Source organism: Cervus elaphus, chromosome 5 (assembly GCF_910594005.1).
Source record: "Cervus elaphus chromosome 5, mCerEla1.1, whole genome shotgun sequence".
Taxonomy (NCBI): Eukaryota; Metazoa; Chordata; class Mammalia; order Artiodactyla; family Cervidae; genus Cervus; species Cervus elaphus.
This window is the reverse complement of record NC_057819.1, coordinates 125,060,077-125,076,418: the sequence shown is the minus strand read 5'-3', so window position 1 is coordinate 125,076,418 and position 16,342 is coordinate 125,060,077. Positions and strand designations below refer to the sequence as shown.

The 16,342-nt window shown below is 60.4% G+C and overlaps 1 protein-coding gene across 10 annotated transcripts in view; it reads right to left on the bottom strand.

The window, feature by feature from the left end:
- Positions 1–1,139: 1,139 nt before the first annotated feature.
- The window catches only part of RBFOX3 (RNA binding fox-1 homolog 3), a 429,808-nt gene continuing 414,605 nt past the window's right edge, over positions 1,140–16,342 (bottom strand). For 6 of the 10 annotated variants that reach the window (XM_043905314.1, XM_043905313.1, XM_043905316.1 and 3 more), the window contains 9 exons: positions 15,727–15,780; positions 14,807–14,899; positions 13,199–13,259; positions 9,137–9,190; positions 8,774–8,906; positions 8,123–8,303; positions 7,138–7,199; positions 6,122–6,200; positions 3,086–4,362 (listed from right to left, as the gene is read on the bottom strand). In XM_043905314.1, coding sequence (XP_043761249.1) covers positions 4,318–4,362; positions 6,122–6,200; positions 7,138–7,199; positions 8,123–8,303; positions 8,774–8,906; positions 9,137–9,190; positions 13,199–13,259; positions 14,807–14,899; positions 15,727–15,780 — 762 coding nt within the window. In that variant the 3' untranslated portion in view covers positions 3,086–4,317. Of the gene's footprint in view, positions 2,544–3,085; positions 4,363–6,121; positions 6,201–7,137; positions 7,200–8,122; positions 8,304–8,773; positions 8,907–9,136; positions 9,191–13,198; positions 13,260–14,806; positions 14,900–15,726; positions 15,781–16,342 lie in introns of those variants that run through there. The other 4 variants (XM_043905317.1, XM_043905318.1, XM_043905311.1 and 1 more) reach the window with 3 other exon arrangements.

Sequence of the window (16,342 nt, the reverse complement as noted above, 5' to 3'; positions counted from 1 at the left end):
GTTGGGGAACTGATCCCTTAACTTTCCCTGGAAATGTTTTGAGCCTCCCCATTTTGAACTGGGGGTGAGGGCTCCCGCCTGCCCCTGCCGCGGGCACGCAGCCAGGCACCCAGAAGTGGGCAGCACAGCTCTGATGCCCTGCTGCTCTTATTTCAGGAGCACCCCCCTCTTCCTTTTTTAAGTGCTGGTTTTCCGAATATTTTATGCAGAGAAGGAGGGAAAATTTATAGTGGCAATTATTTTCTCACAGTCTGGTGAGCAAGCAATTAGAGGTAAGGGGGTTTAGCGGAGCGTGGCGTGAGGAGGGATCGCACAGCCCCGGCTCCCCTAGAGCACGGTCCCCGGTCCCGCCGACGTAAAGGCTCGTATGTAGGAAAATTAATATGTCGGCATTTAAGCCCGTGCCCCTCTGGTGTGTGTAATCGCCCTGAAATAAATTATCCGGCGCTGTGAAAAATGAAGAGCGCGGGTCCTGGCGAGACGTGGACGGGGCAGTGTGGTTGGGTTTGGAGTCCGCCGCTCATCGCAGCCCCCAGCCCACGGCTTTCAGGCTGCTGGTTTGAATTCTGCTGCTTCGCCTCCCAGCTCTCCCTCCTCTCCCGGGGGTGGGGGTTGGGGGGTGGCAGCCACTCTCCTCCACCCCATCCCCACCAGGGTTGGGGGCTCACAGGGGTGGCGAAGAGGGGGCTTACCTTTAAGCAGCTCCGTTCCTCGGGACCACGGCTGGCCCCAAGTGCAGCAGCCTCAACCGCCCAGCTTGCCCTCTCTCATCCAGATGCCCCACTGGGGTGGGGGGCGGGCTGGGGTCTGCCTGCGGTCAGGCCCCATCAGGGACTATGTGGGGCAGTAACTGCGGAGCGGCAGCCAGTTGGGGGGTTGGTGGGGTGGTGGGGTGGGGCTGCCGCCTTATACCCTGCCGGTCACTTCACAGACCTTACCCGCAGGCTAGGAGCCCTGCCTCCAGACTCGGGATGGGCTGGAGGAGACAACAGTCTGGAGGAGAGGATGGGGGGTGCTAGAGTCTCTCCCAGAAGGGTCTTCTGACTCCCCCTGGCCGTCTGGCTTCCTGGGAGAAAGAAGCTGCCTGTCCTGGTCCTCTGTGCCCAGGGGGGCCGGCCAATCAAAAAGAGTCGTCCTGGTTCGAAGAAAAATCTTTATTAATAATCTTAATAATACGGTTGATTTAAATGGTCACACCTTGGAAGCATACAGAATGGTAAGAAAGGAAGCCTGGGGCCTGGCTGCAGTCCTGGGGGGCAGGGGGTGGGGGGCGGGGGGGGCGCAGGGCCGGGGGTGGGGGGTGCGGAGCAGGAAAGGGCCCAGAACAGCAGAGGGTCGAGGGGCCTGTACAGAGGATGAAGCCGGAGGCGGCGCGGGGCTATGTACACCGGGAATAGAAAAGGAGACTCGTCTCAGTAGCTTCAGGAGCTGATGCTGAATATAAAGTGAGGTGTATTTTCTTTTCTTTTTTTCACCTTTTAAGTTTCATGAGACAGTGGAGCCATGTTGGCAGCCTACATCTTTTGTTCTTTTCTGCTGCTTCCCTGCCTCCAGCTCTCCCTGCCTGGCCAGGGGCTCCTCCCTGCTGCCCACTGTCTGCGGCCACCCTGGGACCTGATCTGGGAGCAGGGGAAGAGGGCCGCGGACCACCCAGGCCTTCCCCTACCCCCGCGCTCTCCCTGCTCGGACGTGCCGTCCAGACCCACAGCACCATGACCCCAACCTCACCCTGCAGCCAGGCGCTGGCCAGTCCCGTCCCTCTGTTCCAGCTGCAGCGGTGAGGCTGGCCTTCCCGCCCCTGGGCCAGACCCAGGGCCGCCTCCAGAAAGGGAACCAGAAACCCACCAGTCCGAGCAAGTCCTCAGCCTGCAGGCCCCCACCCCCTGGCCGGGCAGCCGGAGCCCCCTGACGTGGAGGGGCCCTGGGTGCCCCGGAGTTCTGGAAAGACATCAGCCCTTGGTGTTGGGTTCGGAGCCCAGGGCTGCTGCTGGTCAGTCCCTGCCACCTCCTCTTCCTCAGGTTTGCAGGACACGGGTGTTGGCGGTGAGGCAGGAGGGGTAGCTGGGGCCCAGAGCAGGAGACACGGGTAGGGGGGTGACCGGGCACAGCCGAAGCCCTGGGATGAGAAGCCGACCCCCTCCCCGCGCCCGTTCCCTCTGTTGGCACCATCAGCAGCCAAGGTCAAGTCCTGCTGGCCGCTCCTCCTGCTCGGGCCTGCATCTTCTCGCCACTGGCCCCACGCTGCCCCGAGTGGGGCCCGGAAGGAAGACTTGGTAGAAAATGAGGCGCCCCCCTACCCCTCCACCCCCCATCTTCCCGCAGACTTGCTCCCTCGCTGCGGTGGGTGCGGCGGCTCGCGGGCTCACGGACTCGGACGTGGTGGATGCTTCTCGGTTTGGTTGGTTGTTTTTGTTGCTTGGATCTGAACATCTTTTTTTTTTATTATTATTATTTTGTTTTTTGTTTTGTGAATTTTTTTTTGTGATTTTTTTTGTTTTGTTTTTGCCCTTCATGGTCCAAGAAGGAAACGGCAGAAGCTTTCACTACAACAGAAACAGAAAGGCAGGACTTGCAGTTCCCAGAAGCAACTGCCGGGTGTGCTACGGGGTGGGGGGTGGGGGAGCAGGATCTGGGACCCTGGGTGCCAGGTGGGTGGGAGGGAGGGCACCCCCACACCGGCCCCACTCCCAGCTTCAGGAGCCCCCTCATCTTGATTAAGGGCATTGAATGCAGACCTCCGCCCTCCAGTGGGGGCGGAGTGGGGAGGATGGGGTGGCGGGGACGGAAGAGCCGCAGTGTGCCCAGCGGTAGAAGCTACTGGTAGATTCTGCTAAGACCTGGGTGGGCAGGACGGGGCTGCTCGGGGCGGATGAGGTCAGAGGTCAGGGCATGGTGGGTGGACGGCGCTGCATGGGCCACGGTGGGGTTCTGGAATGAGGCAGCTGAGAGGGTCTTCAGGCAGTGGAGGTGAGCTGGCTGGGTACCCTCTAGAGGCCTGCCCACCCTGCCAACCGGAAACGATGTGCTGGTGGGGTGGGCGGAGGCTCACGCCTTGGCTGGCGGGGACCTGCACCCTCTAGGCTGGCGGGGACCTGCACCCTCTAGCTGGCTGTCCATACCCCCAGAAGCCAGCTCTGGCACATAGGAGCCCAGGGCCTCCTTGACCTGGCCACTTTCTCCTGTAACAGAGGTGCCAGGGCTGCACATGAAGCTTCCAGAAGCTCCCCCAGCCATCTCAGCTTTACCTGCAGGCCCCAGAGCCCTGCAGCAGAGTTGAGCCCCGAGCTTCTCCGGACAGGAGGTGGGTGCTAAGTACTGTCCCGCCAGAGGGGCTGGGCGGTGAGTAACGCCTTGCCCTGCTCTCTCGCTCAGACTCCCCTTCCAGAAATGTACCCGGAAAAGAACATTTCAAGCTTGGGGAAGGGAAGGCAGTGCTGCACTCAAATACAGACCCGGGTGCCAAGCTGGCAGGGACCCCGTCTCCAGAGCGTGGCCAGATTGGAGAGACTCACGAGTGTGGGCAGAGGGGCAGACAAGCTAAGGGAGGGCCTCCAGGCACTGCAGGGCTGACAATTTTTAGACTCTTTCGTTTCTTATAACAGAGGCTAAGGAACCCCTGAGGCTGGTGCGGTTCCCCCGTGACTTGTGACAACTTCAGCAGGAAACATCAGTCAGATTTAATCAGAAACGTGAGTTTAGCTAAATGGAGACAAGGAGGGCAGAGACAGCTACTCCTGAGATTAGCTGGGTGAAGGTCAGGAGTGACCACTGTCGAGGCTGGGAACCCACCAAGTGGGGCAGACAGACAAGAGCCCCTCGCCGCCTGAACCCCAGGGGCAGGGGCAGGGCTGTGGCCAGACTGGCTGGGGTGGCTTCCTGGGGAGGCTGGACTGGTGTCTTCCTTGGGGCAAGGTGGGGACAGGCGACAGGAGAGTGGGCATGGCTCTCTCGGGCTCTATTGCTAGTCTTGAGAAGAGGTCTTCTGGTAGCCTAGCCCCTCCCCCTTTGTGCATCCTATAACTGAAATGGCTCAGGGCTGGGGGTGCGGTGGGGCACAACATCAACAGAGTCAAAATAGGAACCAAGGTTTCAGACATACAGGGGTGACCATGGTCAAAGACACACACTCCATCGTGGGGGGAGACCAGCTGGCCGGAGGTAAAACCTATGGACTTAAGGAGTCGCGGAGGTCAGCGGCGCGTGTCGCTGACCGGGAGGGGCGCACTGTCCTCGGAGTGGCTGTGCCTGCCTTTGGACTGCTGGGTTTGGTGTGTACTAGGCAGTCAGAGTGAATGCTGTTAGGGGCTGGGCCTCTTGCTAGTAGGGGGTGAAGCGGCTGTACCCTCCTCGGCAGAGGCTAGCCTGCAACATCAAAGATGAAAAACAGCCAATCAGTACCGCCTTTCGGGAGGGGAGGGGGAAAGCAAAAAGCAAAAAAAAAAAAAAAAAATGAAAAACAAAAAGAGAAACAGCTAAATCCCGTCTTCTGTCCCCCCTCCTTCCGTTCTGCCTTGGGGAGAATGGACGCTGGTTGTCATGGCAGCCGGAGGGGTGCTGGGCCTATTTCCGATGTGGTTGGTGGTCTTGGGGTCAGAGAGGTGCTGGGGTCACCAGCCACGGAGCTTCTGGATAACGAGGTCTGAGATGTCTTTTGGGCACTTTGTTGGCTCAGGCCTGACCCTTCCCTGCCCGCTTCCTCCATCGTCTGTCATCTGGGGGAGGTGGGAGCAGAAGCCCCGCCTCCTCCATGCCCATCCGGGCTGCGGAGGTGGGCAGGCCTCAGCCCCTCCAGGCACCGGAGGGGAGAGGGGCCTCTAGTCAGGGTTCCTGGGGCCTTGGCTCTATCAGGAAGGACTGCGTCTGCTCATCCAGCTCCAGGGGCCTTCTGGGGTCCCTGTGCCTCCTCCGTCCAGCCGGGAGGACGGGCCTTTGTCACGCTCGCTTTCCTGTGCTCTGGGGCTCCCCTGGGTCAGGGAGACCTACGCAGAAAACTCCTGCCCCACCCACCAGCTTCCCCAGAGAAAGGAAGAAAATGGCAAGTGCCAGAGCAGAAAAGTTGCGGGGAAAAACACAGAAAATCTTAAAAAAATAAAAGAAAACATAAGAGGGAACCCTCTGTGAATTAACAAAAGCTTTTAGCTAACAGCTTCGCAGAGGGCCTGGCGATTCTGAAGCCAAGAAGCCTGCAAGCCAGTTTTGGGGCCTTCATCTGGGAGTGGGCCTGGGCCTGCCCCTTCACCCAGAGGCCTGGGACCCATGGCTGCTTGGGATGTCTGAGGCTCGTTAAAAATAAAAAAAAAGACAAAAGGAAAATTGGGAGGGAGTAATCAAAAACAAGGGAGGTGAAAAAAAAAATCCATATTGTCTCTGAACCTCCTCCCTCTTTACCCTGCCCAAAACGTTTTCATCTTTGATGCTGGATGCCAAGCTAGTTAAAAACTGACATTAATACCCCATGGGGCTGGGGGGTTGGGGTGAGCCTGGAAGGTAGGTGTTCACTGGAAGCAGATTTCGGGGTACAGAGTGAGCTGGGCCGTATGTGTCAAGAGCTGGCCATACATACACACACACACAGACACACTGGCCCGCACACCTCCGGGCCTCAGCAGGCCCATCAGAAGTGCGCCCCCTCAGCCCACCGCTGAAGCCCAGGGCAGAGGCCCCGCCTCCCCAGGAGAGACCCGCAGGCCCAGCTGGAGCCACGAGGGTCACGCAGCAGGGGCGTGGGTGGTGAGGAAAGGTACAGTGAGGGGGTGACAGAACACAGAGGCACGGACACGCCCACACGAGGGGAAGTGGAGGCCCTGCTGCCTCTGGCGCCCCCGGCCAGGAGGTTCCGTCGGGTTTTCCCGGTCCCGGAGTGGAAGGCTGGGATGATCGGACTTTAACTACAGGGCTCAGCAGAGCAGGCTACACCAGAAGGTCTCCCAGACGACGTTACCGGGCAGCTGCCTGTCTGGGTGGGGCCACCTCCCTCTGACTCCACCAGGGCACAAAGGGGCAGGTCCTGCCCAGCTCAGATCCAGGCCCCTGTCCTGCCAGGCACCAGGCCGAGGTCTGGGGCATTTCCCTAAGGGCCTGCCTGCCCACCCCGGCCTCAGCTCGGCCTGGGCCTCCTTACCATGGTTCCAATGCTGTAGGTCGCCGCGGGGCCGATGGTGTGATGGTAGGGGTCAGCAGCCGCGTAGACTCTGCCGTAACTGGGGAGGTGAGCACAGGGAGGGGGGTGGGGGGCGATGGGGCAGGTGAGGGTCTCCCGCCTCCCTGGAGACAGCACCCCAAGGCCCCGCCCTCCCCTGCACACCCCCTCTTCCTCCTTCCTGCTGGTTTGGAGGGAACATAGCTGGCCACCCTCTGAACACATCCAGTGAGTGCTGACCATGAGTGCCGGCCTGCTGTGCCCCAGACAACACCCATGGGCCAGACGCTGAGGGTGCCGCCTGCCCCTGGAAGGGAGGGCTGAGGGGCCTTCAGTGCCACTGCCAAGAGCAACAGCTACCCTCCACGAAGTGCCCACTGGACTCCTGGTTCTGGAGCCTGCACGCTTCCCCAAGCAGCAGGCAGAGGCCAACAGGCTGAGTGCCCACAGGGAAAGGCATCAAGGCAGCCCCGTCACCCCAGGGCTGGCCCTCAAAACAAGAGAGAACCCTCCTCGGGCCTCTGGATGTACTCGCAGCTGAGCACATGCTCTGCCTTTCTTTCTCGGGGCTGAAGGCTCTCAGGCCTGGGAGCATTGAGAAGGGTCAGTGGTGTCCCGGGCAGAAACCAAGGCTCCTGATTACCGTCTCACTCAGGGCTCCAAAGCTCAGGGTGGTGGTGGTGGAGGGGTCAGGCCTCCAGGGCTGGGCATCAGAGGAACTGTCTGCTACCCAGATGGGGGGTGGGGGGGGGCGGTGTCCCAAGGCCTCTCATGTTGTGAAGGCAGGAAGTGATTACAGAAGTTTGGGGCTTGCCGGCTTGGGGTCTCTAAGCCCATGAAGACTTGCTTTCCTTTGTCCAGACTCTATGTTCCCCCAGGGGGAAGCACCCCCAGGCCCGGAGTGGTGGGTAAGGCTTCTTGTCTGTCACAGCCCAGTCCTGTGACCCGTCCATCTTCTCCTCCCCATCCCACCCAGCCCTCCACCCCTCCCCAGGTACCTGTCACTGTAGGCGGCTGCAGCTGCTGCTGGCTGAGCGTATCTGTAGGCGGCATAGCCTCCCTGCAAGGTAAGGCGGGGGGGGACACGGCACACAGGCTTAGTGGGGCAAACACAGCCTTTCAGCCTTCACCTTGGGCAGGTGAGGGGTGGCTGGCACACGCCTGAGAGCACCTGGCTTGTGGTCTAGTCTAGTGGCATGGTTCAAGGTAGGGCAGGGTATCCATACACCTCCTTCACTCATTCATTCATTCATTCATGTGTCCATTTGTGCATTCAACACACGGGTGGGCACCAATAATTATATGTCTGGCTGTGTTCAAAGCTTTGGCACACAGTAGATGTTCATAGACCTGCCACCAAGCCAGTGTACTCCCAACCTTGATGCTGATGGGCACAGAGAACCCATGGGTGACTCTGGGTGTTGGATGCTGGGATGGGTCAGGGGCAAAGGGCATTAACTCAGACCACATCTTAGCCCTGACCAATGGATGCCTGAATTACAGGTGACCACCACCCAGGATGGCAGTGGGGGATGGGGGTTGTCAGCAAGGGCTCCGAGCTAGAGGAAGCAGCAAGTGATGCCCCGTGAAAGAAGAGAGAAGGCAGAACTCCATCCAGCGGTCTGCCCTGGAGCCCCTACCTCCCAGTCATTCTCTGAGCCTCTGCAATGGATCTGGGGTGCCCGTGGGGGCCCACTCAGTGACCCTAATGTGGTTAGGGATATGGGAGAGTCACCCTCGGCCCCCATCGTACAACCGACGGCTTGTGAAATAGAGAAGACACACGTGGCTCATCGTGCTGCTGGGAATCCATTACTACTGCCACCCTGAGCCGGGATAACCCCGGTTTAGCTGAGGCTGCTCTCCTGGGCTCCCAGGATGGGAGGGGTGGGGGGAGCGGGGCAGGGAGTGGGGGACACTGACTGTTCGAGACACGTGAGACATCGGATTCATCTACCCTCCCTCCCCCGGGGCTGCACTTACATAAATCTCAGCACCATAAAAGCCATCCTGATACACGACCCTGGAAGCAAACGGACAAGAGAGTGGTGGGAACGCTGGAGAGGTGGGGTAGGCCGGCTCCGGAGTCTGCTGAGGAGGGAGGGGGCAGGGTGCCAGCCCTGCCCATGGGACTGGCATTTTAACAAGCGTTTGATCCAGTGCCCTGTTTTGGTATAACAATAGAGTAACACCCTTGCTGGTCAGCTCCTTTCTCCCACAAACCCAGGGGCCCATCGGCCCACCTTGCTTACTTACCCTCCCTCTGCTCCACCCCAGGCAGCTGGACCCCCCTATTAGGGTCGGAGGGCCCCGGGCCCCGGGGGAAGGGACCAGGGAGGGCTTGGAGAAGGCCCAGGGAGCTCCAGGGCCGACCACGACCCTGAAAGCAATGGGCAAGGTGCTGGGGCTCTGAACGTCCCCCACATGCCAGTGACCCTGAGATCCCGGAGCAGGGTGGGGGTGGGGGTACTGATGTGGAGGCGACTGCAGTGTGAAGGCTGGGGTTCAAGCCCCACCCCCCGCCCCCGCGGCTCTGGAAAGGCTGCCTAGCCCCCCTGGCTGCACCACGCCTCCCTCCCCACGCCCCCTGGGCCTTTCTCCAAGCCTCCCTCCCTGTGCCCGCCAGGTACTCACGCTCCGTAAGTCGGGATGGGGGGCGGGGGCGGTGCAGCCCGGAACGTATTGTACACAGCCCGGCCCCGACCCCGCAGGTGCGCGCCCCTGTAGGCAACGGCTGTGCCGGTCGTGGGGTAGGGGAACCCCGTCACTGCAAGAGAGGGGGCCGGAGAGGGGACCGTGTGAGAGGGACAGCTGACAGCTTAGAGGAGAGGAGGCTGCAGGGCTGGGAGCCTGACCACCACTTCACCTGGCCACACCTCCTGTCCGGCCCCGCCCCACCCCTGCCTGGCCACGCCCCTGGCCGCGTCCTCCCACGCAGGAAGACCTGAATACTCGGCGGGCCCTCCCCAAGTCCACGCCCCAGCTCCCAGCCTTTACCTGCATAGAATTCAGGTCCATAGACTGCCCCTACCACCGGATTTAGCTTCCAGCCTAGAAGAGAAGCAGAAAAACCCAATCACTGTCTTCCCCATTCTCTCCCCACCTCACATTATGTCTGGGAACCCTGGAGACTCCAGGGTGGGCCCCACTGGGACAGTTCCAGGCTGTGGCCGCTACAGAGAACAAGCAGGACCCCTCCTTCTGCAACCAGGGTAGACAGATGAGGCAGGAGCACAGACCTCAGGCCCTGATTAGGAGGCTGCAGCCTCACTGGCTGGGTGCCTTCTGCTGCCTAACTAACAGACATGCGGTCACTCCTGACCATCTGCCTAGTGTCTTGATTCTTTTCAAATTTTGGCCTTCCCCAGCCTGCCCCGGGCCTCCCCTGTCCTGGGGCACTGGCCCCAGCAGCTTGGGGTCTGCATGTCTGCTGAAGAGCATTAAGAGGGAAACTGGAACGTGTTATTATGCAAGCGTCTGTAGGTCGCAGCTGGGATGGGGGTGTTGGTGGTCTGGGTGCTTCAGAGCCTGATAGCCCAGTCTCCTGGGAGCTGCATCATGCACGCGCCTGGCTGCCTTCCAGGAGGGTCAGAGGCTGCGGTAAAGGTGCTTGGCCTCAGCCGTGGCGACCTCCTCCATCTCCTGCCCATGACCGTCCTGGGCCAGAGCTCCTGAAAAGCTCCCTTCTTCAGGGCTGAGTTTGCTATCCTGTGTCTGTTTTTCCCCAAAGCAGCTGGTGGCAGGGCTGCTGAGGGAGGAGGTGGGGAGGAAGGGCTTTGGGATTCGGGATGATAAGAATGACAGCAAGCATTCCCTTTACCACATGCCACACTGTTCTAGGCCCACCCAACAAGGAAGGTGTCACCCTCTCCCATCTTACAGATGAGCAAATAGCGTCTCACAGAGGCACAGCAGCCTCCAGTTACAGGGCTGGTGAGTGGCAGTGTGCGTTAGTCACTCAGTTGTGTCCAGCTCTTTTTCGACCCCATGGACTGTAGCCCGCCAGGCTCCTCTGTCTACGGGGATTCTCCAGGCAAGAATACTGGAGTGGGTTGCTATTTCCTTCTCCAGGGGATCTTCCCAACCCAGGGATCGAACCCTGGTCTCCTGCATTGCAGGCAGACTCTTTACCATCTGAGCCATCAGGGAAGCCCAAACGGCTCAGACCACACTCCTGGCCACTCCCTGGGCCCCAGCCTCTTCCTCTCTGCAGGTGGGCTGGCTCCTCTTGGGTGGTCTTCCTCTCCCATCAGAGACCCAGGTGCAGGGGTGAAGGCCTGCTCCCACCCGAGGCCCCAGGGATGGAAACCAGTCGGCAGAAACTTCACCATCCCCAGGCGGTCAGGAAGTGAGGGCAGGGTCAGCCCATCTGACCAGGCCCAGTCTCTGGTCCCTCAGCTCTTGGGGTCTTTGCAGCACTCCCCACCAGGTCCAGCTCCACACCCCAAGCCCAGAGTCTGACAGCCCCACTGCTGGGCCGACAGCCCGGAAGTGCACAGGACAGTTTCCAGGCCTGGTTCCTCCCAGGGCGGCCCGTTCTCCACACTGTTTGTGAGACTGCCATCCATCCCTGGTCCACCATCATATGACCAGCACAGACATTTGTGCCTGAATGTTACTGTTGTGTCTCTGGAATCTTCTATAAATGCCAGATCAGGCGGGAAGAAATAGTTCCTCTTCTGAGAAGACCTCCAGTCCCAAGAACTGAGTTGTCGTCTTTTTTTTTTTCAATTCTATTTTTTGGCTTCGCTAGGTCTTCATTGGGCTTCTCTTGTGGCTCAGCTGGTAAAGCATCCTCCTTGCAATGTGAGAAAGACCTGGGGGTCAGGAAGATCCCCTGGAGAAGGGAAAGGATACCCACTCTGGCCTGGAGAATTCCATGGACTGTACAGTCCATGGGGTCGCAAAGAGTTGGATGCGGCTGAGTGACTTTCACTTCAGGTCTTTATTGCCATGCCTGGGCTTGCTTTCCTTGAGGGAGAGCAGGGGCTACTCTCTAGTTGTGGTGTGCAGGCTTCTCACTGCAGTGGCTTTTCCTGTTGTGGAGCATGGGCTCTAGGGCTTCAGTAGTTGTGGCTCATGGGCTCAGTAGTTGTGGCTCGTGGGCTCCAGAGTGCAGGCTCAGTAGTTATGCACAGGCTTAGTTGCCCCGTGGCATCTTCCTGGACCAGGGATTGAACCAGCATCCTCTGCATTGCAAGGTGGACTCAGACACTGGACTATCCGGGAAGCCCGAACTGAATCTTCTCAGTAAAAATCCAGAATGGTGCAGAGTCCTTGAGCCACTTACCCCAGTCCAGCCCCCACGTCCTATCAGGCACCTCCTCTAGTCCCTTCAGAGAGTCTGCATTGCTGCTTCGGATGGTCCTGGCACTTCCCTCTGCCAGTTCTGGAATGCTGCATGCCTCTACCTGTTGCTCTGGCCCCAATTCACTGTCTGGGATCCCAGATGATGGAGGCAGCCTGACACCCACCTGGGTGGATCCTTTGTTTCTTTTGCAAATAGTAGCATCCAGTCAAACCTTGAGAGTTTTGTTTCCTGCAGTGGAAACTTCTGCCTCTCTGACCGAACGATGAATCTGAGTCCTCCAGAGCGTTCAGCAAAGTCAAGCCCTGGTCACCAGAGCCCACGAACTGGGCCTCACGGCCACCTGCAGGGAACCCAGGGCTGGCTCACTCTTGCCCAGATCCACAAAGATGTGTAAATGAGACTGTGGTTGCCGCCAGAGGGGGCAGAGGTTTCTTCCTCTCTCCACTCTCTGTTGTTTGACTGGCTTCAGTTCTGTGCCCATCCGTGACAAGGATGCAGTCACTGAGGGATGGGTTCCCTCCTGAATCCCATGCTCCTTGGCAGCCTCAAGTGTGCCAGACAGCAGGGGTGTGTGGCTCTCAGGAGGGGCTGGGCAGCCCCTACGGTCACCCTGGCCCTATAAACACGTCTACGGCTTCCCTTCCTGCACTGAGAACCAGGTCTCTAAAGTTACATCCAGTAGGGGCTCAGCACAGGTGCAAAGCCTGGGAGCCTCCAGATTTTTAGAAAGAATTTGAGCTTTGTTAGTCCTCAAAAACTCATGTATACCTATGGCTGATTCACGTTTATGTGTGACCCCAACCAACACAATATTGTAAAGCAATTATCCTTCAGTTAAAAATAAATAAATGAAAAAAAAAAATCAGGATGGGAGTGACAATAATCTTGTCCAAACGGAGTCTGGCCGGAGCACCAGCCTGCTCCAGGAGGTCAGATGGTGGGGGCCCGGGCTGGCAGGTCAGGTGGTAGGTCTGCCCACAGTTCTGGCACAGGCTTTTTGTGCTGGCCCATCCCGACTCCATGCACATCTGATCAGACCGGGACAAGCGAGTCTGGGGGTGGCTTGGTCCACTCTCTCCTGCTGGGGGTTGGGGGGTGGGAAGCAAAGCCAGAGACCCATCCTGACGGAGTGAGGCTGCTGCTCCCTGGCAAGAGGCACGAACTCAGAAAGGCCCCAGTGAGGTGCCAGCTACACCTAAACTAGTTCCTTGCCTGGTGAAGTTAAGGCACAGGGCGGCCAGCCAAGAGCTGGCCCTCCATGCTCCCAGCTGCCAGCATTTAGCATCAGCAGTTTCATTTCAAAGACTGGTCACCTCTGCTTACAGTCAGGTCCAGGTAGGTATGGGCAAGGCCGCCTGGCCAACTGGGCCTCAACCTTTCAGTGTTTCCAAGGCCAGGGGTTGGGGGAGGGCGACTGTCCGTCTGTTATCACACTCGTTAAAATACTGAACACCTCTTGCCCGGGCTTCCCTTGGCGCTAAGAAAATAAGGAACAGTCCAGGAAGTGGCCACCTTCCCCCTGCGCCTGAAGCCTGCCCTTGGCCTTTGGGTACTGGACATCCCACGGGGGTCTCACCAGCTGTGTGGGAAGAGGGTGGTCCCCGGTCTCCCCTGCCTCACTGACCCACCCACTTCGGACCACAGCAGAGGGTGTGCTTAGCATCCTGGGAGGCCGGCCTCCAGCGGCCTGGGCTCCCTGTCCCCACTGGCAGCCCCTGAAGCCTCCCAGGGGTCCTGGGCCCCCTTACCATTGGTGTAGGGATTGGCAGTCTTCTTGTTGGTCATGACCCGGGCCGTGGCGTTATTGACCTGCCCGGAGAGAGAGAGGGAGAGGCTGAGGGGGGCATTAGCCTGCAGGCCACTGGCCGCCTGGTCCCGCTCTGAAATTCTCCTCTGTGGCCGCCTTGGAGGGGGCGGGGGGCTGGGGACGAGGCCCCCGGGGCTCCCAGGTGAGGCATGGGACAGCTTCTGCCACCAGCCTGGTGCCCCACCAACCACGGCCTGTCCTTCTCCCTCCCCGGGCACCCCGCCCTACCCCCGGGCCCTGAGCCACCACTGCACCCCATGCTGGCTGATGTCCAGGCCCCCAGCCTCGGCTCAGACATCGCGGCCAGCCCCCCTGCCCCGGCTCTTGCCCTTCACACGGCTGTCCCCGCATCCCAAGCTCAGCCTCTCTTTGGCAACCCACGGCTGTGGGAGCAGCTGACTGGTGGACTCTCCACAAAGTGTTCTCATCGCAGCTAGCAGACCGGCCCCTAAGACTTCTCTTCCGTGGGCAGCTGCTAAGGCCCTCCTAGTCATGGGCACTGGGATGGCCACCCCTCTCTGTGGGGGCTGCACCCCTTCCCTCAAGGCCAGCAGAGAGTTTTTCCTAAGGGGGGCATATGTGCCTGTTGAGGGGGGCAAGGCCAATGGGGGAGGACCAGGTGGGCACCAGGTGGGTCCTACTGTCCAGACATCTAAGGCCCTGGTAGGGCCGCCCAGAGGGCCAGGCTGGGGTGTAGGAAGAAGGGGGAGGGCCTCTGTGGAGGGAGCAGAGAGCAGGTGGGGAACTTGAGGGAGGTGTCTGGGCCGTACTGCCTCCCCTCAAGTCTGTGTGAGACCAGGGGCCTGGGGCCACAGCCTCGAGTGTTGCTGGTCAGTCCTGTAGCATTCGTTCCACTTCCAGAAGCCTCCCCCACCCCCGCCCCCAAGCCTTCCACCGCTCTTCCTATGGCTCTGCACTGGCTACGGCTGCCCTCACCGCTGAGCCTGTGTGGGAAGCCCAGCTCCCAGACATCAGAGCCACAGCACTGAGCAGGGTGCACCCGGGCCCAGGGAAAAGGCTGGCTAAGTGTCAGGAGGACCCTGCCTCCTCTCCCCTCTGCTCCTCTGGGCTGGATCCATTCCTCCGCCGTGGCTGCACCTTGCTGCCCACTCTCTGGGGGCTGAAGGCAAAGGGCAAACAGCAGGATGGGGCAGCGTGGGAAGGGGGCAAATGGGGCAGCCGTTGCTCCTTCGTGAGAGTGGCCAGGGGGGTGGTTAATGATCCCCTCCCAACTAGGGGCAGACTGGGCTGGCTGAGGTCCTTGGAGCTGCCAAGCCTCAGAAAGATGATTTCTGGGGCTCCTCCCAAAGTTGGGCTGAGCCCCACGAGAAGGAGGGGGAGGGGGCAGGGTGCAGGGCCCTTGGGTGAGCCTGAGATGGAGACCCAAGAGGAGCGGCAGGTGGTGGGCTCGGCTCCAGCCTCAGCATTGCCCCGGCCCGGGGACCCTGGCCCGGCTCTCTGCAGGGCAGCGGCGGGGCTGGGTGGGGCCCTGGGGTGACCGGAGGCGGTTCTCAAGGGCGTCCCTGCTGCAGCACACTTATCTGAGCACCTCAATTTTCCGGCCCTCTACGATCGTCCCATTCAGCTTCTCCCGGGCTCGGTCAGCATCTGAGCTAGTTTCAAAAGTTACAAACCCAAAACCCTGTGAGCGGAGAAGGACAGACACGGAGAGAAAGACATAGGATGAGAAAAAGGAAAAAAAAAGGAGGTGTGGGGGGGGGTGTGGGTGGGAGGGGGGCAGGGCAATGGGGGGTGGGTAGAGAGAGAGAGAGGGGTTGAGTCAGGTGAGTTGAAGGAGACTCAGAGGTCTGTCCTGGTACCACTGGCAGGATGCCCAGGAGGGGTACGGCCCCTGGCAGGGGCAGCTGCTGGCCTGGCCTGAGCCCAGCCTGAGCTGACCACCTGGCACCTGAGGGGACAGGCCAAAGCTGAAAAAGAGATGCTGACCTGACCAGGGGCCAGGACTGTTGCCCTAAGCCCACCTGGGAGGGGGGTGGTGCCCAAGGCTGGGCTTCTGAAGGATCCAGAGTGGGGGCAGCCTCACCCATCTTCACCCTGGGGAGCCCGAGGGTGGGGGGGAATCTTCCCATCCAGGAGCTGGTACCCTCCCACCTGCCCTCCTCCATGCCCCCCCAGGGGGGGGAGCAGCTCCAGGAAGGCCAGTGGCCCCAGGGGAGCAGCTCGCAGGCTGGGGAGGGGCCCAGGCCCAGGGGTGGGGGCTCTCCGAGTGCAGACAGAGAGGTCCCCGCGGCTTAGAGAGAAGGAAGCGTCCGCGGCAGCGCAGCGACAACACAGACAGCGGGGTGGGGAGGGCGGGGCGGGCGGAGGAGCGGGGAGTACAAGCACCCGTGTCGCTCAGGGGTCCTCAGGCTCGGAGCTCTCCAGGGCGGAAACGCACATTTCACACGTTAGCCTGGCGGGACCTACAGCCGGGCGCTGTAATGGTGGCGGCCTCTGGGCGGCACCCACCTTGGAGCCCCGCTCGTTAAAAATGATCTCCACGTCTAAAATTTTTCCGAATTGCTGCAGAGACAGAGATGGGGGTGGGAGAGACAGGAGAGGGTGGGTTAAGACCGCCGGCCCGGTTCGCTGGCTCTCCACGGGGACCGCTGCCCATTGCCTCCGTCTGGTCCTCTGCTCCGGGGCAGGTGGGCCCTTTCCACCTCCTGCAGGGATGTGCATAGCCTTGCTGGGGTGGCCCCCACCTTCCTGTGCAGAGGCTTTCTCCTGCCAGGACACCTGCCCGACCTGCGTCTCACCAGTGTTCCTCGCTCTCCCTCCTCGGACTCTGCCCCTAGCTGCTGACAGCCAGCCCTAATTCACACACATGGATACAGGGCTGTGGATAAGCCCTTCCCCAAAGGTGGGATGCTGGTGTGTAGAGGAGCCCCCGGCAGAGACACAGGGCCCAGGAAGGGCCTTGCGCTGCCTGCTGCCTGTGCTGTTTGGGGACTGGGCTGTGTGGGGTGCAGAGGGCAGTGACCCCAGGTCCCTCTGCCTGCCCGGGACATGCCAGTCAGCTGGGCCCAGACGCTTCGGCTAACACCTTCCTGCCCATCGCTGGCCTGGAACCCTCAAGGGGTAG